This window comes from Symsagittifera roscoffensis, chromosome 9 (assembly GCF_963678635.1).
Source record: "Symsagittifera roscoffensis chromosome 9, txSymRosc1.1, whole genome shotgun sequence".
Taxonomy (NCBI): Eukaryota; Metazoa; Xenacoelomorpha; order Acoela; family Convolutidae; genus Symsagittifera; species Symsagittifera roscoffensis.
Window position 1 is genome coordinate 32142409 of NC_087070.1, and position 21996 is coordinate 32164404.

The 21996-nt window shown below is 34.6% G+C and overlaps 1 protein-coding gene across 1 annotated transcript in view; it reads left to right on the plus strand.

The window, feature by feature from the left end:
• The first annotated feature begins 693 nt into the window (after positions 1-693).
• The window catches only part of LOC134854236 (uncharacterized), a 43782-nt gene continuing 22479 nt past the window's right edge, over positions 694-21996 (plus strand). Inside the window, exons 1-4 of the mRNA XM_063870412.1 lie at positions 694-1234; positions 5272-5393; positions 18906-19069; positions 20717-20832. Of these exons, the coding sequence (XP_063726482.1) occupies positions 1216-1234; positions 5272-5393; positions 18906-19069; positions 20717-20832 (421 nt within the window). The 5' untranslated portion in view covers positions 694-1215. The remainder of the gene's footprint in view (positions 1235-5271; positions 5394-18905; positions 19070-20716; positions 20833-21996) is intronic.

Below are 21996 nucleotides of genomic sequence, written 5' to 3' on the forward strand. Positions count from 1 at the left end.
GCTATTTAGATTGAGAAGAATTTCGGAAATTGAAAAAATAGTTGCCAGTTCAGCGAGAGTTTTTTATAATCCAATGAAGACTGAATTAAATCTCAAAAGTTATACATACTTGTATCTGCAATTAGTTTAGGCAAAATTCTGTGAATCTACGACTAATGTGTGCCAGTTTTTAAGCAATTATTTGTGATGCTGAAAACGTAAAAGCAGTTTTTTATCCCGCATTATTTATCTTAAGTAGTCCAAATTAATTTACGCGATCTAGTGTGTTATATACTCCACATGCAACTCAAATATAACACTTAATACTTGATATTGGCTGTTGGGGAGGAAACATTCATCAACATTTTTTGCCTGACATTTTTTGGTAACAGTTAAAGGGCAGTCTGAACAAGCAAGATTTTGCCTTGATTATTGCAGTCATTTTTGCAAAATAAAAATACTTTAAATACAAAATGCTCAAAATTGAAGCCATAAAATTAATTTCCTCTTCCAAAATGTCTACTCAAAGTGTCAAAATGGTATTCTAAAAAATCCGGCAGATGTTCAAATTCTACTACGTATTCATGTGCCACGTGAACAAAAATATATGGTTTTCAAATGGTAATTAAACGTGCGCTTTTTCGGCCGCAATCAAAATTCATATATTCTGCTTTTCTCTCTATGCATTTTTTTTCTCTACAAAAAAAACTAATCTAAAGCGAATATGAAAGCTCATTTGGTTTTACTATATCAGAAATTTTTACTCAATGGCTTATTTTAATACGCGTTTTTACACGGTTACATTTTTGATGTTTTGTTTACAAGTGGTACACCTTTAGAACTTCTAAAACGTGCAAATTTGTGAACCGTTTTCATTTGTTTGATGAAAACGCTATTGTGATAATCTCAATATTGCCATTCACATTGCCGTTTGATTTGCTGTTCGAAAAACTGTTACTGAATTGAATCATAGTACGCTTCACTTGTTTTTACAGGATTTACAATATATCAAAACGGGACATTAAAAGAGAAGAAAACAAAAAGATCGACGAAAACTTAAAAAAAAAACGAAATGAAGAGAACTAGCAGCATTAATTGAAGTATCAAAGAGGTCAAGTAATTTCCTGGAAACCACGTTCCTGAGGCCAGAACTTGGGTGCAGAAATTGATGCTACTCCTAGTTACATCCAAAAACTAAGAATTTATTTCGAAAGAATTGAAATCAGCAAGATTGAGATGACACTAAAACGAAGAGGTAATCTCGTTTTCATTTTGTGTTTCATCACCATATGCTTTGAAAAACTGCAAGCTTAAGCTGCACACTGAGTCATTTTTGTTGTTTGTATCAAATTGAGGATTTTATATATGCGATTAGGCAGATTTTTAGTTTGTTATTGCGCGAAGCAAAAAAACTGCAATTAATTTAAAACACATACTAGATTATTTTGCTATTTGAATCTGTTTATTACAGGTCTTGCTATTTCACTTTCGCAAAAAAATCCCCTAAAAGTTCAAATTTAGTTTTAGCTTCACTATTGACACAGTTCGACTCATGTTTCGTTACGGTTAAAAAATTCTGCCATCTCAACTCAAAATAGCTGGAAACTTAAAAAATTTTATGGTCGATGGATCAAGTGATCTCGCCACTAAGTTGAGCTTCAGTTTGATTGACCATACTTTTTTTTATATAAACCAAACGTAAAATAAGATGCAAATAGAACTAGTTGGGATGAAATTATGTAAAGGATTTTCCTATTTCATCCAATTCTTATTGGATGAATTTACCAGGTGATAGCTTAGAGGTGAAAGTGTTTGAAATTTTAAGTAAAACGTATGATTTTTTGAACAAATTATCGCAAAGGATTCAGTAATGTTGCAGTACCTTGAGATATAACCTGAGTTGATCTCTGACACAGCTAAAGTGGCACTGTACAGATACTCATGCATTGATCGAAATTAACTGAAACATTATTGAAGCTGTACTTATCTATTCTAGGAGACCAATCGATTAGCTTTCTGGAATCCAAACCATAAAATAGCCCCCACCACAGTTTTTTAATTGGAAAATTCAAATAAAAGAAAACTTTCATTTTACAGTTTATTTTTCCCCAATTAAAATTCTATCTCTAATTGATGAAAAATAGTGAAGTAAAAAATTTTAACTCTCAAAAAAATTCAATAGTGTTCGCGTTTTTGCTCATCACATCGTTTTTGATTATGTTTTTATCTAATCCGTTGATATAGAAAAGATGCTTAGATTGGTTATATTTAACCGTAAATAATTTTGAGCAAAATTGATAATCACTTGTCTTAGATAATCTGAACACACAAACCATAACATAATTTATCAAGCGGTATGAAATTTTTTTTAATGACAATTAAAAAATTGACTACAACGTAGCTTCTAAAACCAAAATGAACAATAAATTTCTGGATTGAAGTTTCAATAGTTACGCTTGCGATAAGCAAGCGTTATCAAACTAGAATATAGACTTTTTTTCGGGTGAACAACTAGTTTAACAAAATCAGTTGAATCACTTCTTTTCACTTCTCTTCTTATCTTTAACTTCTCTTCTTACTTTTCGTAACATGGTCCAGGTTGCTTGCCACTTGGTCTGGAGGTAAAGCAGTTGCCTTAGTACCCTGCCTTAGTCGTGGCCGGATCTTGTTTTTTTTTAATATCAAAGAAATTGAAAAAAAAAATCCGAGAAAAAAGAATAGTTGGTTTTTTGTTTGTTCGCCTTGTTTCTTTTGGTAATTTTTGTTCCGTTGTTGCTGATTTAAAAATCAAGTGCCTGGCTCGTATGTTTGGAATGAACTTCCATTAAGACATAGGAAAGTTTACTTAAAAAGAAAACATAAAAAGCCAAAAATGAAAATTTTTGAAAAAAAAAACTGTTTTCATTTTAAGTTAGTGTAGTGTTTCAAGCAGAAAATTTTGACTATTCTGACCAGATAAGAATTATAAGGGGCGTATTGTTACAATATCTATGAAATTTTTGGAAAGTCGTGTAATATTACACATTCCTGACTATCAAATTGACAATTTTTGAGAAGGTTGTAATTTGATTTTATTGATAATTTGGGGTTTTACGGATTAAGTTTGATGATGGACTCAAATTGTCTCAATTTATAGTTTATATTTTAAAATCATCATAAAAAAATTCTTTATGCTTTGATAAAGTCTGCGATCAGCAAAGCATTATCAATTTGGGACTTTTTTGGGTTAACTAACAATATACTTAACAAATCAACTTGACTGGTTGTTAATGCTGCTGTAGTGGACATTCCCAATCCGTTAAAAGTTCAAATTTTACTTCTGCCCACCAGTAACTACTGGTAAATCCTTCTTCTAGAATTCAAACCATTGTATGTAATAATAAAGAAAATTAAAGTTTTTGATAATAATTTTGGTGATGTTTTTTCGGCTTGATGGTGTCGGTTTAGTTTCCAAGTTTAACACCTTCCTTTTTTGACATACTTAGCACTCTTTGATCATATGTGACCATCCTTACCTACACTTTTTCTCCATTAAAAATTTCAGCTTACTGGCTGTTGGCTTTATTGTTGTCGGCTTATTTATCTAATATTGTGATTTCTAAAATAAACTGGTATTATTTTGAATTCGGTTAATCCAGAATGACAAAAAAAAATTTCAAATGCTCAAAGTTAGTCCCACAAAGATTTTAAAAAGACTAACTGTGATTGTTTCAGTCGTTCAAATTTTTTTTTGATTATTTTTTGTTTTCAGTTTTTTTTTTTCATTCTTCAATTCCCTCCTTTCTAAGATGATAAATTGTTCGACCTCTCGTTTTTATCGTTGACATGTGGTATTGCTAGTGGTGCAAATTTAAGTTTTGCCTCTGCATGAAATGTTAATTTTAGATTTTGGTTTGGCGACTAAATTTCTAATTTAACAACAATGCCTGATTTCAACAAAAATTTTTCAATCAAATTTAAAATAGATGATTTAAAAATGACTTTTGAAGTTTATGGAATATCAGTTGTTCAGAAAAAAATTTGCTGCGCGGTTCGGTAAACAAGCAAAACCCTGTAGGAAATGAGTAGCAAGACAAAATTTGAAAAAAGTCAATAAAATGATGTTTTATGGCAGATATGTTTTTTTGCAGCCGAATATCATTAAAATTAAAAAAATCATGAAAATCAAGCGTACTTTTTCAAATTTAACTGCCAAACCATGGCAAAAATGCCTTTTCCTTTTTGACCTATAACTGTAGTTTGACATGTAACAAATTATTTCAATTACGTCTACAACAAAAAAAAAATTCCCATAAATACCTGGATATTAAAACAGAATGTGAACTCTTAGACAATTAGAAAAATTTTATATTTAATCAAACTTGGCCAAAGTTAGGAAATTTTTGCCAAGAAAAATTATAATATTTGAAATTTAGAAAATCTGCCACAAAAAGTCAACTTGAGCCGATTCGACTGCCGCTTGTTTGACTGTATTTGACTGCCCTCAATGTTTAAAAAAAGTCATCTTTAGAAGAATTTTAAGAACTGAGAGTTTTTTTAAATGTCGATTTTTTTTAAATAATTCTTCCACACGCTGTGTCAAGAACTTAGTGATATTGTTAGCGTTTTGCAATCTTTTAGTACATCCAAATAGCTTGCCTCAAATCAAATTGGAACAATTTCTGAGCCGGGTGGAATAAATTGTACAAAACAATAGATTGTATAAAAAAAACTAAAAACACACCGAACAGAAATATATCATCCTTTCTTCAAAAGTCCTAAAAACAAGTTTCTTGCACCAATTGGATTCCTCATAGACTTGTAGAAACTGCTTCACTGCTACATCATAGGTGAAAACAATTTGAAACTAAGTTTTTTTTCACAATAACAACTTTTCTTAGTTTTTTCCAATCACAATAAGTATATAGTTTTGTTAACTGGCGACGAAATAGTCCAAAATTTTACACTTGCAGGTTAAGCAAAGTTTCCGCTAGAAACAAATTGAAATTATAAAACTATAAAATCATCAAACAAAAACAAAAAAAGTAACAGAAGAGTTGAACATCTTGTTAAACTTATGCAAAAAGTATTAATTATTACCTCAGAAAAATCAAGATAGTTGGATCCAAACACGAAACTTTTTTCTCAATACTTTCCTTGCAGGAATAGCAGGGTGCAATAATTTTATGTACTTATCCGTTATAGTCTGCTTGTCGGTTGGAATATAATTACAAGTTATCATAGGGAAGGTTGTTAATGAGACCTTTTTTCAGTCTACGCTGACTTTTCTAGCTGTTCTTTGATATTTTGTAGATTTCCAGAAAGCAGTGAACTTCCTGCAGGAGTTCCAACTGAAGTTATCGGAGACAGAAGAATCAGCCGAATTGAGAGACAGTCTCAATATGTGTTTACTTCACTTACAGAAATACTACAAGGTTCGTTTTTTCGACTGCAGGGTTATTTTGAGTGGGGGGAGGGGTTAAATGGAGATGCCTCAAAAAGAACTTGGCTCCCTAGTCACCCAAAAAATTTTGGGTGACCAAATGTAGCCAAGAAATGTGGCAGGAGATCCGAATTTTTTTTTTGAAAATTGTCAGCAGTGATTTGGAAAACTCGGAAGGTGGTTGACCTGTAAATTGTTTTGTCAGACAAATGTTTTTGCCACGTTGAATTTTTCTAAACATCGTTCCGGCCTCAAATTCCCCAAGACAATTTACCGGTAGCCATTTAACTCTTAACCAGGGCACAAAAGCTGGTTTCCTTAATGAACTGAACAGCTCGTACAGTGCGGTACTTTTGTTCTAGATACATCCTCTGAGTTTTTATATTTTGTTTTCCAATTATAACTTCATGAAAAGTTTTCTTTTCCAATGAAATATATATTATTGTAAACGATAATATAGATCATTTGCTCGAAATTATAAATCGAGCAAAACATTATAGCATATCAGACTTTGATTCAAAATGTAAAACAGTTTGATAAGCCCGCAAGTTATGTAATTGTTTCCAAAATCGCGAGACACGATCTCCATGTCAATGCAGTTTTTTTTCTGGTGAAATTTATCTCGCTAGCTGTCTAAAATGATAAGTTCAGGTCTCACTAGTGACAAATCCAAGGTTGATCTAGACACATGACATTATTCTTGAACCATCGAAACGTCAAAAATTCTTCTGGCGTATCGTACGGAATTTGTTCACTCCACAAAGAACCAATTCTTAATAGGTAAGGCGCCCCATTAAGGTGATAGAGTCCTGGGTGGTGCCTTCGCTTCAGTGCGCCCTTTCCAAACCCAATTTTTGTTACAATGTTCACACAGCATTTGGGCGAGTAATAAGCAAATAGTAAGTTCAATGATTTTCCATCATCGGAGTAATCGGTAACTTTTTCGATGTATTCGCTAGGCTTCATCAATAATGAATGGAAACCGGTTGAGAAGTATTGAAGAAACTGTGTCTGGCAACAACCATGAATCCCTACTCAACCAAACTAGTTTTAATAATATATTAGACAAAAGAACAGCCTTAACTTCAATTCCACAAGTAAATCAATCATCTAGTATTTAACACTTGCGAAGCTAGTGTATTAGTACGAACCTTCTTTTCTTTCCAACTTTGGGGTCGCAAATATTGGTGGGGCACCCCAATAATGGTGGGGTACCTTTACAGTTTTTTGATAACATTTGCTTTGACATTCGAATAGTAATAAATTAACACAATTGATGCATTTATAATTCATCAAATGAACCGAAAAAAGTGATTTGTTTCGAAAAACATAAGAACCATGAAAACTCCATTTCAGAAATTTTCGAACTCATATCAAGCAATTTTTTGAAATGCATAATTTATACATAATGTGGTTTTATGCTTTGCCATTTTTTATACATGCAAAAATAGTGTGGATGCCTGCCTTCAGTTTGTTATATTCCATATTATTACTTGCAAAATTGAGTCTATTTGTATTTGGTGCCTCTTTTGCTGAATCGCATTGGCAATTTTTTAGCATATGTAGCTGCTTTATTCGTGACTAGTGTTTGTCTGTTGTTAAGCTGCTTGCGGCGTGGCTGGCTGAGTGGATAGTGCATGAGACTCAAAATCTCTTGATTGCAGTAGGTCACAGATTCTAATGCTACACGTAGCCGAATTTTTGCTAATTAGAGGCTTATTTCTACTTTAGTTCTTTTAACAAGGCAGAAGGCCAAACTAGTGATAAGTTTCAGTTACGAAAAGTATATATAAGTATATCATGCAGCAAAATTGTTTTAAAGTTTTAAAAACAACGGTGTATTTTGCTCCGACCATTGAAAATGGGGAGAAACTTTGTATTCGTGTGTTTTTTTTTTTGCTTTTTGTTTTCCACGCAAAATCAATTCTAATTTTTGTTTTCGTTTTTCTATTTTTCTCCAAAAACTGTTTTTCGTTTGAAATATTTTCCTATGACTCTCAAATATGCCGAAATTTTCCTTTTTTGTTCAGATTTTGTTATCACAACCTGCAGAAAAAAACGACTTTGTCAAATAATTTTTTTTTTGTGTTTTCTAAAACTGCAGACGGAACATTCTGTGCTACTTACACAGTAGCCGGCTATCCTGGTTTTCAACTGAGGTTGAGTTTTTGAGTTCGTTAAATCGTTTTATTGAAAATGTAAATTGATTTGCATCAGTATTTTTTCAATTGAAATTTTCTAAGTTCGATTATTCAGCGAGAGGTTAGTTTCAGAAACAGGTGTTATTGTTAAGAAACGGATACTATCTTCTATTGGATTGTTATTGAATTTACATTATAGGATTTGCGTTTTTCACTGACCTGAAAGCATAAGGACAGTTTTAAAACGCTCATTCTTGTTTCATCGATTCTAATAATGGTTGACTTGATTCTGAAAATGATGAAATTTGAGCTGGATATTGATTTTTGAAAGAATGTTTGCCTATCCATTGTTCAAACTCAAGGAAATAGGCTGGCAGTTGTTTAGACGCTGATTATGACTGATTTTTTAAAACTATTTGTTTTGTAATTTTGGCGAAGAATTCGTCGCAGAAAAGTCGAATAATTGCTAAATTATCTGATCTCTGTTAGCTGCTTTTTGCTCCGACTATCGATGAAAGTGACGGAATATTTGTGTTCGGGGTGTTGTCTTGAGCTCAAAATTAAAAATATGTGATCATTTTTTGTATTTATGGGGGTTTAATGATTGCCAATTTGAGCAATTTGGGACAATCAACGCGTTTTTTTAGCAAACAATACTTCATAGACCTTATAATGCAGTCACAACATCGATTCAAGGCTTCGCCCTGATACAAAGAGTCTTGTTTTGAATGGCAAAACTAATCCAATCAATTTACTGAAAATATTTTCCCCCTTACTAGTAATGTTAGCTTTTCAGCTAACTAAAAGCTCTTAGTTAATAAAAATTAAATTTTCATTCAATTAGTACCGCGATAAACTTCGCCGCGATTAGTACCGCGATTTTTTCCTATGTTATTTGTTTCGATTCTGACAAAAGTGGTAAACTATTTGTGCTCTCGTGCTTTTCTATCCAACACTGATTTTTTCCTAGTGTCATTAAGAAACTTTTTTCCCTCATTTGCAATAAAATTTCGTGCTGTCATTTAATTTTTCGCAAAAAGGTTCGAAAATAAACTTAGTTTAAATAATTGCTCTAATTTAATTAATGGAGCGAACTTTATCGCTTTGAGCGTGACATCAAACTTTGAGAGAGGGGGAGGGGACGGGTGTTTTTATTTACTTCAAAAGCTACTTCAAAAGTGTTAAGCGGCATTCGGAACCTTCAGCTTTCAGTCTTGATGTTTTTTCTTCAATTTGGAAAAGTTTTGAGCTAGATTAATTCGTCACATGCGGTACACCGGACGAAAATTGCAAAAATTTTGTTGCATTGTCCTACATTGTTCAGGTGGGCAAAAATAAAACCCCCTTGCTCCGCAAAAAATATCACAAATCAAATTGTAAAAAAACCAAGTTCAATGCATCAATGTTTTTCAGATGGTGTAGTGTAAACTGTTTCAAATTTTGTTCGCGTTAAAATCAAAATGGTCTGGTAAAATGTTAAGAGCTTAAATCCTGAAAATGTTAAGTGCTATAATTAGTAGCAAAAAGTTCGGACAGACAGAATTAATTAAAATGAGCAATCAGTGCTTTTTGACGGTTTTTTGCATGCAAAATCTGAAGCCGAACATCCTTGAGTTTTTTGTCAGACCAAACTCAAAATGCGAGATCGTCGATTATTATGCTAGCCTAATTTTTAAAGATTGCGATGAACATCCAGATTTTACTAAAAATTATTTCGACGCTTCGTATGCAATTGCCCGCCGTGGTTATAGTTTTTGAGCGAAACTCGGATCTACTTAACAATCCCCCCTTGTTGTATTTACTAAAGAATCTCCACCCCTGTAAATGACAACATTAAATTCGCACTACAGCATTGTATGTAAATTTGAATTTTGCTGCATTCTGATTGGTCGAAAGTTCGTTGCAAGTAAACTAATTAACAATCTTCCCTTTCTTGAAAAAGGTGAGTGTTAAGTAGTTCCCGAAACTCTGCTTTATGAACTTTCGACGTTATGTTTATTTCAGTTTTAATTTCCGTTAATGTCTGGACAGTTGCTCTTTTTAATTAATTCTGTCTGTCCGAACTTTTTGCAACTCTCTATAAGAATGCTGTACCAATAAACTAAAACAAAATTAGAAAATCGAAGAGATCAATCAGTGCCGTGATTCGAAATGCTTAGAAACATGCCGCAAGATTGGCTGCAGATACCTGGTTAAATAAATAAAATCAATTCACAAAAAACTTTTAGTTTTCCTTTTTTTTCTTCTCGTTTCATTTTATTTTTTTGCAAAAATTTTTGAAAGGTTTCAACGCTCTTCTTCAATTTTATTATTTTAAATCGTACCGATAAAGTTGTGTCTGGCGTAGATTGGACGAAACAAGACTTCGCATTGTTCTCTGATATTTCTTTCGAGCCAAACATAATACTCGGAAGCTATATTTACATCCTGATGGTTTCTGGACATAGATGCAGCAGGATTTTCGCTTATTTCTCCAATTTCATAAGAAGACAAACAGTAAACATTGGAAAAACGACCGCAAAATTTCCAGGATACAATTCCCAAATTTTGTGGGATTATAAAAGTCAAAGATGTCCAGTTAAACGTTCCTGGTGATGTTACCACTAAATCCGGAGCCATGTTGGCGCTCTTGAAAAAACAAAAGCTAATCAGAGAACAATAGGCTGCAAATAAATATGTCATTGCGTAATGATTGGTAAATATTGACAATTAACGCATGCGGATTTACTTTGCGGTTTGAAGGTTGCTAAATTTGACTGAAATGAAAAAAATACTCAGAAAAGATCATATGGCCAAAATAGATCAGCATATTAAAATAGAAGTAATAAATATTACAACTAGGTAGATTCCATAGCCAGATTTTTTTCTTCCCTAATAGATCTAGGATTTTTGTGAGGGGGGGTTTAAAAATTGAACTACTGTCAAACATTTAAACTGTCAAGAGCCCGAAAACATCAAAATTAAGCAAACTGTGTCCCTTTTATACACATTTTCTAGCAATTTGACCATAAGTAGCATTTTTTGTGGCCCGCTCTTCTTTCTGAAAAATACATACTGGAGCCGACGATAGAACAAAACAGCACAAATAAGAAATGGAGTAAAATATTTTATGAATTGGTTAATCGACTCTGTTACATCTTTTTCATTCAAAAAATACTATAATGGAATTTTATCTAGCGTTTTGAATCCAATCTTCGCGTTCATGAATGAAACTGTTCCTGTAGATGTTAATCCAAAGTCCCCACAACCCACCATACCCTACAACCCTTTGAGCAAAAAAGCGCCCTGCATCCATTTTGCTGCTGTCGAAACTGTAAAAAAAATTAATAACGTTCCGCAACTATCTTTCTTCTGAATGTCGTAAAAAGCATAACAGTGGTACTACACTACCATTCCTATTAAGATCTTGTATTTTGTTGCGCTCCGTAAAGTCTAATGTTTAATAATTGTGTACAAGCTGAACAGTTTCAAATTAAGTGCAAATTTTACCGCTCTTCTTAATTTTTGGCGGTTAATGCAAAGCACTTCTTCAAAAAAACTTGCCTTGAGTGCCCATCACGAAAGAAATTTGCAATAAGTTTTTCCATCGCAAGTATCTTTTCGGATTGGTCGCAATGGTTTTGCTTGTATCAAAGAGATATTTTTGCATATAACAAAGTATTACTTTGATCAAATAACAGGTCTCTATATTCAAGTTGGAGCATTTTTTGGTTCACTTTAAACCTCCGCATACACATTGCAAGCAAAAAACAAATCACGCGGCAATTGTCCCAAAATGGCCTAATTGGCAAACTTTAAACCTTTTTAGTTTTACAAAATAAGTGACAAATGAAGCATTTTTTCGGATTTGGACACAAAAATCAAAACTTTTCAAATGATAATAAAAATTTCTGTCAAAAGTGATTAGTTATTAGGTTGAAAACTTTCTAGATTAAAAACACCGCGTACACAATATTCCTCATATTTCTTCATAAGTCGGAACAATAAAAGTACGTTTCTAACTTCGAGTTCTTCAACACTTTTTTTGTTTTAAAGTGATCTATCTATTTTCAAAGAAACGTAATTTCACTTGCGCTATGTATTGTTGATTTAATTTGTTCGTAGGAAATGAAAATATTTGAGAGTTTAATCAGGTTCTTCTCAAATTTAGTTGAGATTGTGTACCAAAAATCTTTTGTCAGAATTGAAAATGTTTTGCGAAATTCGGAACCACAGTTTTACCACGAAAGTGAGTCCTTTTTCTAATGAACAAGGAGTTACGCTCAAACTAGCTAGCCAATGTTTAACAAACTATTTCAAAATACTTTGCTCAGCCAAAAAAAATAAGGAGAGTACAATCTCCAAAAACATGCATCAGATAATATATTTTAGCTCGATTGCCAAAAATGCCTTTTTTTACCTTGCAAGAGGCTTACTTCCATAGTACTCAGCCAGCAACTGACCAAGTTATTTCAGAGTATTTTTTGATTGACAATCAGAAGCCAAAAAGTACCATTTTTTGGGTAAATTTTAAATTCCGATTTTTTTTTGATTATTTTTTTTGTTTAATCTTATTCCAGTTTTGAACGAAACACATTAAAAGTTTTCAGTTTTGATCAATTTGTCCGGAAAATTTGAACTATCACTGTAGTTTTTGGAAAAAAACTCGTTAAAAAAGTCTGGAATTTTTACAAATTGTTTTGACCTACAAGCTAAATCTATTAGTGATTTCAAGTTTCTCGGTTGCTTTTTTGTCGGTGTTTCCTGTTTTCTTAACTCCAAAAAACTGCATAGCAGATTATGCTTGAATAAAAAGCGAGCAAGGCTGCTTCATTAAAATAGTTTATTTCAATCAAGATATGCCATGCAGTTTTTTGCACTGGTGTCTTGTAGTCGGGAACTAGACCTTTTTTTCGTAAATGATTTTTCTTACAAATGTGCTTATTATTGGATCGCATTATCTGTTAGGTTTTTTCGCACTTGTCCTAGAGTTAACTCCATCGTTTTTTTAACCCTAGATCCGCGGTTTGAATCAACCGTTTTGTGCTCAAAGGTTGCTGGCTTTGTTTCCGCTTCGTAATTTGTCTTCTATTAATAATTTGAAACTCGAACCTCTTGCACGGTATGTTTACCTTGTATAACTGTTTGATTAAAAAAAAGATATTATACAAGGGTATTTTTTGTGTTAATTTTTTTGAGTCGCTTTCTAAATATCTTTCAATTTTTTTTAAATAAAACTTTAGTTTTTCTCAAAACTTATTCTATCGATTTTCAAAAAAGGCGTTTTAAGAAAAAAATGGTTTAGTCCCCTGTGTGTTTGCAGGCTTCCTTATTCTCTTTTTCCTTGCCCCGCTTTCGACAGACTCCGAAAAAAATTATGGGGGAATTTTTGATCCATATTTTGGATTTACTCTGGTTTTCTCAAAAACTACCCTCCCATATCTTTGGGTTCAATCTAAAAAAAAACATTATAATAAAAACTCCTTTGCAATCGCCCCTATCAATTGTATTTTTTTTTCATTTTTTTAATATCTTAATTCTTTTGTGTCCAATGGAAAGAACTGGCTGTGTGATTTTGTTCTGCATATGCGGCTACGAACAAATTTTTTGCACAAAAAGCAATGATTCTCGGAAATGCCTAATAACTGATTTGATTTGTTGACCGCTTTTTGGACTTTTTCCCGATAACTATCCTGCTAAATCTGAATGTCATAAATTTAATCGAATTAAGTTATCGAAAACTTACCCTCATAATTTCATTAATGGACACGCTCAACTTTTATATAAAAAAGTTATGGACTGCAAATAAATCCAACTTTTGAATTTTTGACAGTTTTTGGAAACTTTTTGGCTATACCCAAAAACTACCATGCCATTTCTCAGTTTTATTTTTCAATCGAGCAACCCGGTTTTGAAAATTTTTTTTACCGGCCACAACCTGTTTTATGCAACAAATTATGGATTTCGGAAAGTCAAGTTTTTGAATTTTTGATTTTATTTTTTTTTAATTCGCAACAGTGTAAATTTAACTTAAAATCAAAATAATTTGGTTTCGAATGGTGCAAGGAAAAGTTTTTCGTTGCTTGTTCACAGTTGTCATATTGTGTTTTTATCTTCAAACTTCTCATATTCTTCGAAATATTATGCAAATGGGGTCGAAATTCTAATATCATAGGAGTTAGCTATGCGCGATGAAAGCCCCAGTTAACAGCGTGTGAATTTTTAGAATGCCATTCCAATTGTGTAACCGTCCTCAACGCCGAGGGATCGCCATTTGGATCTTGTGCCTCTGATGCAAATGTTGGTTGCTCTTAGTATAGTGAATGAAATTCTACATCTGACCCAGCACATGACATGACTATATGGGCGGTCCCATTTTGATGCCAGACCATCTGCTAGTCGTTTGAGGAAAAAACTGAACTCCGGTGCCAAAACACCATCAATTGAAGTGACAAGTGGAGTGAAAGACATGTGCTTTTCTTCACAAGCTGTCCATACTTATTTTTCTTCTCAATCTATGCAGTTTTCAGTACATTCATGGGATTGCGGTTTTGGTAAGACGGAGCGTCAGTGTCTGTAACACGGATGTCGAACGACGCAGCCGATTGTCTATCCCAAACCCCACGAGCTGAAAGATCTGCAATTGGTGCCGGGGTTCCATTTTCTACATCTGGTTCTTTTACGACAGGTTCTCTTTTCTCATCTTTCCACAAAATTGAAGCAAGATCGCCCTCTGCGTCTCTTATTTCGTTGTGTCGTAGTGTTACCAGTCCGCTTTTCTTGCAAGAAAGTGCATGCTGTAAGTCAAAATCTTGTTGACATCCATCGCATCTCGAGAAAGAACGTTTGAGTGGTTTTCTGTACCTGACACATAGAGCGTCTCTGAACTCTGTGGCTGACAAATCAAAATTATCTTTCAACAAGGGCAGCGAAGTTAGCCACAAGGAACAGTTGTTGTCGATTATTCTCCGGATCGCTCGTTTCTGATCTGCTGGTAAAACTGCAAGCAATTCATCGAGTTTATCTTTGTCCGCAGCATTTTGTTTCTCCTCGTTGTTTTTTCTTGCTTCTCTCATCTTTGTTTTGTGTAAAGTTTGGTCGAGATCATAAAGTTTGGTCGAGATCATCTTGGTGGAGGATCGAACTCATGAGACAGTCGGTTGCTTCACGTGAAGTGGAAAATGCTAGTTTGGCACCTTCTATTGGATTTCGCACACCTAGTCCCCCTCTTTTGACAGGAAGTGAATACAAAACACGATCTGAGTGTGTGACACTAGAAGTTCCTAGTAAGCTTGGCAAAAACTTTTCCTCCAACATCTTCTCGAGAGGAGCAAACATCTGCGACGTATCTTTGACTACTCTCTGGACAAAATTCCATTCGCAATGCAGTGATCTTGTTAATCCAACTAAAGCAGCTTGAGGTTCTTTTTCTGCCACTTTGGACAACTCGCCAAGACAATCCAACCATTCTTGGACCTTTTTTGTAGTGAAACGAATTTTGCCTTCATCAGAGCCAATAAATCCGCCCAAATATCTTCTACCTTCAACTATTCTGATGCCGAACCTGTCAAACAATTGATGAGCTTTTTCAACAAAGTTCGAGTGAACAACCAAATAACTTTTGCTTGGCTCGGGGTAATAGCCATACTTCGGACCTTTTTCAGTCAAAGATGACAACCATTCAACCAGGTTTTCTAGTGCGCCGAGAGCTGCCGAATCATCTGCATACCATGTTTGTAAATACTTATCTCGGTCTTTGAGTAATTCAATCAATGGCATCAATGAAACCCCATAGAATAACATCGCTAGTGGATCACCCTGTGTAGTGCCTTCACTACTGAAAAGAAGTTCTGTCGTTCCTGCAACAATTAGCGGCGCATACCCTCTATATGTGTTGACTAGAAATCGTGAGCACCTTGGCCAAAGTATTCTAGCTTTCCATAGAGCCGTTTCCCTGTTCACCTGTTCAATGCGTTGAATGCATTTGAGGCATCCATCAATAGAAGACCATGTCCGTCCTCTTTGGTGCTATTAAACAACTCCTCCACTGCGTGTACAGCTCCACCTATTCCTGCTTTCACACCACAAGTTAGTTGTTGAGATCCACAGGTTTCTTCGAGATCTTTTTTGGTCGCTTCGGCCATACATTTACACATTACTCTTCGCAAACACTCACCTATGCCAGTGGGTCTAACTCCGGGGCACTTGTCCAAAGCGATCAGACGACCTGACATCAATGCTCGTATTTGGTTCCATGGAATAATTTCGTTCGCTATCTTTGTGATCAGCGCTGTCACTTCGTCTCTCAAAGCCGAACTGTGTCCTCCAAATCGAAGAAATGCGTCTTTCCAGTGTTCCGAATCTGTTCCTGAAGGTCCGGCTTCACCGTGCATTGACCTCGCAAATTTTTCTATATAAGAAGAAGTGATGGTTATTGTTTCTAACTCAGGCAAGCTGTCTACTTGTATTCTTGCTTCTTCTTTTGACTGTTTTGCTACGGGATGCTTTTCTTTCAGAATGTCAATGACTAATTTTCTTGTTTTTGTTGTGGAATCAATAACGTCATCATTTGGATGGAGCAAACCTCCGCCAGATCTGCTTGTCAGCCAACGCATAGCAGACCGAACTTTCCCTTCCATCATAATTCGTGCAAAAACCACTGCAGTGTGTTCGTCTTCAGATCTGTTTTTTTTCCATAGGTTTCCTCGGTTGTTTTTGTGAACGTCGTTTGGCTTCTTGTAATAGAATATAGAGAATGTGAACTATTTTCCCAGTCTTCAAGTCGTCTTCCTATCAAAGCTCTCACATACATTTGATCTTTGATTTGAACTTTTGATCGTTTTTTATTTAAAATTTTTTAATGTTCTTAACAAATACACTATCAAATCTGAGATGAAAAATTTAATTGATAGAAGTGATTGCACCGATTGCAAAAACTTTTCCTGCAGAAAGCTTTCCTTGCGAAAGCTTTTCCCGATTGCGAAAGCTTTTCCTTAATTACGTGGAAATATTCCAAAATCTAAAATATATTTTCATTTGTTTTGGTAGAGAAACAATCAAGTTTTGTTGTAGTCAGTTTTTTTAAATCACGAATTTCTTCCCGCATCATTATAACAATTTAAAAAAAAACAAATTCGTAACTTAGTTGGCCCCTAAGCCGCTTTACTTGGCCCCCTAGTTATCCTTTAACGATGTATACAAAAATATGGTTCGCCTAATTTTTTCCAACATTTTTTCTACTTATATTTTATGTTTGTTTTTAGCTCCGCTTGGCCTCTGTGTTTTAAATCGCATGGCATATTTTGCTTGAATGAAAACTATTTGAAGAAACTGCCTTGCAATTAACTTTTAAAAATAAATTCAAGCCCGCTTCTTTTTTTATTCAAGCCTGATCTGCCATGCAATGTTTAGGAGCAAAAAACAGAAAAAACCGATAAACAGCCAAAAGCAAAACTAAATCACTATTTTGAATTAGCTTTAGCTTGAAAATCAGATATATTTCAAAAATATAGTACGATTATGACAAACTTGTTGAAAACAATGTATCGGTGTGTACGATATCTTTTAAGCAGTTCTATTTTCGTGATGTTTCAATTTGTTTAGCCTCCCAGCCTGCGATAATGTTTTGACATTTATACATGCATTCACTTCAACGTACCTTCTTCACATTTTCTGGTTTTCATCAACAGTAGCGTTGTTTTTGATTTTTTAAAACAAGTTTTTTCTTCTGAGACAAATGCATGAGACTCGCTTCGAGCAATCTGTATAAAATTCCTTTCATTGTTTTTCCCTCAGAAATGCAATTACCACATTTTCGTTGACAGCGGAATCTCAAATGGTTATAAATGACAACTATCGAAATCGTCATCACAGTCTTTTTGAAAACTTTGCATCACATGGCTCGTGTGCCATAAGTTTTTTTTTAAATTAAGCAAAATGGCTGTTGCAATTAAGTCAATATAGTGTGTGCAACATACAATAAGAGTTATGCTTTTCAAATTGTTAGTTTTGTCACAGTTAACGAACAGACTGAGCAGACAAATTAACTGGGGAATCAAAGAGTGCTATCTCTGCAGAAAATATGATTATGCACTTGATCTACTTTTAAAGTCTTAAATTTTACCAGCCGTTACTTAAAGTCTTTTGAAGTTTAAAGTCTTTTTTGACTGAACAAAAACTTTCGAAGCAAAAAGATTAGGATCGGTATCAGACTAAGAAGTTGCACGAAATGATCCGGCCGAAAATAAGATAGCGTGAGGAATAGACGGTCTACTTTATCCAAAATTACTGTATGAGAAAGCCACCCTGACCTAAAAATATCTGGTGCGACCAATCAAGTCTCGCGTAGTCATATACAAACTTAGATTTAGAAAAATCGAAATTGGATTGGAAAAATTGGCCTAGACGAAAATTCACCAAAATGTTAAACCAAACCAAAATTAGCTTTAGCTTATTTGCACGTCTCAATAAGTCTAATCAAACCAAACTAATACTAAAGCCAAAACCAGGTCACAACGAAAACGACGAACCAAATGTCTACATCGCAAAGCAAAAAGGCAGACTACGACGACTATTCAACTTCAAAACTACTTACGCAGTATGTTTTTAAACATTACTATAGATACTGCAATAAGTAGAGCCGTAAAATTGATTTTATAGGTCATTTATTTTCAATATTATAAATAATCAATAATCACATCAACAACCAGGCAACAAACAAGCTTATATCCACCACAAAACGTCAAATCTGCAGTAATTTTATGAAAATTTTTAAACTTTATTGTTTTAAATACAAAAAAAATATATTTGGTAAGAAAAATTTAACGATTAATATAAAAAATTTGTTTGATACAATGCCAGTTTTACTTGATCTAATTGATTCCGATTACTAAGTTTTTCATCTGGCTTTGGTGACTAGTGAAAGTGTTTTTGACCAAGGATCAACCAACTGAAAACTGTATTGAACTGCAAATAACTTTCTAATGCTGCAAGTAGGGATGGTTTAAAGTTAGTTGACGCCATCGCAGTTAACTTTGATTTTACTGGTACAAGGTTTTCTACCAAGCCATCAGATTTCAAGATTTATAGTGTGAGCCACGATCAACTTTCAGTTTTTAGAAATCCGTGTACGTGACAGTAAACCGATTACAGGTTACATTAGAAAGAAAACACTTCATACAATTTTGGGTTTAGTGAGTTTTGAATCGCGGTTAAAACAAAGCAATAGATATTGAGTTTAAGCCTGGGGTGGTTTTCTCCTAGAGTATGAAAAATGCTCGATTCTGATTGGCTGAAATTTTCTAACTTAGAACCAAGTTAACATCCTCCCCCCAAACGGCTTTGGGGGGGGGGGTCCCGTCATTCATTGTTTCTTTATATTTCAGACCCTGAAGACCCGGACTGATGAGTTGGTGCGCGACCCAGTCAACCTGTCCTCCTCCTTCTCCAGGGGGTTCAGTCCCATGACCCCCTTCCGAGATGCCCCTGATAGGTTCCAGTGGAAATGGGTGAACCTAGAGAACCCAAGTGTGGCCAGTCTAACCAGCAGGTATAGGGGCCCGCACCGATGTTTCTCGCATAAAAAATAGATTCCCTTGAGAAAATATTATGCCGCAACTATAATTGATTATGTGTAAGTAATTTGGGCAACATTTACTGTGTATTTTCTGTTATACGGCCAAATTTATTAAATGTTGATTGAGCTTCTGTTATTGAAAACGCTGGGATCTATTTTCGCTGATATTAATTTCAACCAATCAGATTCCAGCGTCATGATCAAACTTCCAAATAGCAAAAAGAAGAGTTTTTGGACCGTATTACAGAAAAAACTCCATTTTCTATTATAATAGGGGCATCCAATATAATAATTTGCCTACGAGTGATCCATTAAGCATTTCATCACATTTATTTTATCATTTCATTCAATTTCACATTAAAAACAGCATTGAAAAATCATTTCTGCCTGTTGTGTGATGTCTCGCAAACTATTGTTCCATCCAGTGGCGGATTTAGGGAGGTGCGCAGGGGGCCCTTCCCTCTTCTCCCCTCAGGGATTCGACCCCCTGCCGACCCGAAGGGTCCCCCTTTGTACTATTTTGAGATATCCATTTTTGGCTGACTGACCTTAAAGTTTTTATAGAGGCGCTTTCGGCGGCAATCTATACTAATTTTGAGAGGGTAGCGCGCGCCGAAAAACGCAATTTTTTTTCTCGAAAATTACCAAAAATTGCCTAAAAACGCCTTTTTTAAAGAAAAAAATTTGCCGGCAGCACAGAAAATTTGGTCAAATTAGGGTCTTTATAGTGGTTTGGGAGAGCTCAGAAAATCAATTTGGTCGACCTAAAACAAAATGGTCGACAAAATTTTTCAAAATTTATTTGAAAATCCGCCCCCTCGAGAAACTCCTAGATCCGCGCCCTCTGGTTCCATCGTCAATTCTAAAAATCATATAAATAAACAAGATAAACTCAGAAGAAATAAACATTATTTAGGTTACATAAAACTAATTATAAAGTGCTTTCTTTTTTAGCATAAGCGCCTAGTATCCTCTCTCTCCCCCTTTTGCAACAGGGGCAAAGGGCAGTTTGGTGTAACTATTGCTCAGTTATATCATAATGGACATGAGATAGTATAAATAGTACGACCAAAAGGAAGTTTTGGACTCGTTTAAAAAATGCCAATCTTAAATGTCAAACTACTTTTTTGTCTGCGCTGCAGAAAGTTTGGCAAAAGATGGTCTTTCGAGGGTATTCTTATCGTCAATCCGGTTGACCGGGAAAAGTCGGCAAATATTTTATATGTATATGTTTTGGAAAATCGCCCCACTTCAAAAATCCTAGGTCCGCCCAGATTTATTTCTTGAAAATTTTGATCAAATTATGATGGGGGAAGACCTTTCGACTGCAACGCACAAAAGAGACTCCTTTTAAGTTTGATCGTCTCGCATTTGTTTAAATTTTCAAGAAACTCTATTATGCTATTGTACACTTCGAGTCAAATGAAATAAGATTAACTTAGTCAAAGATTCAATTAAGCAACAGTTGAGCATGAACTCAATCGAAAACAATCGGCGAGTTTTGCAATAAAAGTTAGGAGTGATAAACGTAATGGAGTGATAAACATTTTAAAAAGCGTCTTGACGGTTTGAGTTTGTTTTTCTTTGGGAAAAAGTAATTTCTGAATTTTGCTGTCATAGAAGTCTGAGTCTGACTGGTAGTCTGAGGAACGAGGACTTCTCTCACATAGCCCCCATTCTGCAGGCGACCAAAGTGGGGGATACCCAGACTGTCAACAGAATCATCAGTCAAGACGGTAAGAAAATCACGCCTCAATCGTTACGGGAATTGACTTCTCTAGTCAAAATTCAGGAAAATAATGGGAACAAAAATTATTTTGATAAGTTGGACGATGATGAAGTCTTTTTATATCTGAGTTTATAAAATTTGTATGCTTAATCAAGCCTTTGTGTGTGGAATTCAGAGGCGTAAAAGTAGAATTTTGTTCTTTATCATAAAATCGACCTCAGTATCGTGGTGGTTTAATTCAAATGTTTTCAACAAGTAAAACTGAATCCGGGACACAAGATTTCTTAAATGTGATCTTATGTTACGTCTACTTACAAGCGCCAGAGATCCATAGATAATAATCGTTTTCTGCCACACTGACAAAAATAGTTAAAATTGTTAAGAAAGCTAATATGAAAGTCATTAAGATCAGAAATTTAATTATCCGGGCTCACTTGAGCGATTACGAATGTATCATTCAATTCTGACAGTTTTGAAGACGTGATCACTGGATGCCTAGACAAATAGCCAACCAATCTCATGTTTTTCCCTGGGATAAGTCCTGTTTCATAATCGAATGGTAATAATCAATCTATCTGCCGAACTAACCGTAATTTTGTGGTTTTTGCGTTTTCTCTGGAACAAATAGAACTACAAGGCTTCATGATCCATTGCTACCTTAAATAGAGCCCCATACAAATAATTTTTAGCAGTGAATCTCCGCTCATACCACAGCTAGAACTCCAACTCGTTCATGCTCTACTTCAACTCCGCCTCCTTCGAAAATTTTGAAGCCTACAGAATCGGCTTTCACCTACCGGGATGTAATTGCTCAAGCGCCGCCCAAATGCCTTGTTTCGATGCGTCAAATTTCCCCCTCGTTTGTTTGTTCACATCGAAAAGATGGTTTTTGTGCAAAATCACTCACAAAATTCTTCATTATTGAAAATGGTAGTTGATGAATTGGTTCCCATTGCAACTGCGAAAGATTTCTCGTGTTTTTTCTAAATGATTAAATTGTAGTCTGAAGTAAAAGAATTAATTGGGTTAGTTGACCCAATTAAAGATCTGATGTCTATTATAATTTCAAGCTTTTTCATCTAGGCAGTCGATTCGATTTTTCGTTATTCTGGTACGGTGCCTTTAATCGATAACCAAAAATCAGCTATTCGAACTTTTTCGCAAAAAAGGT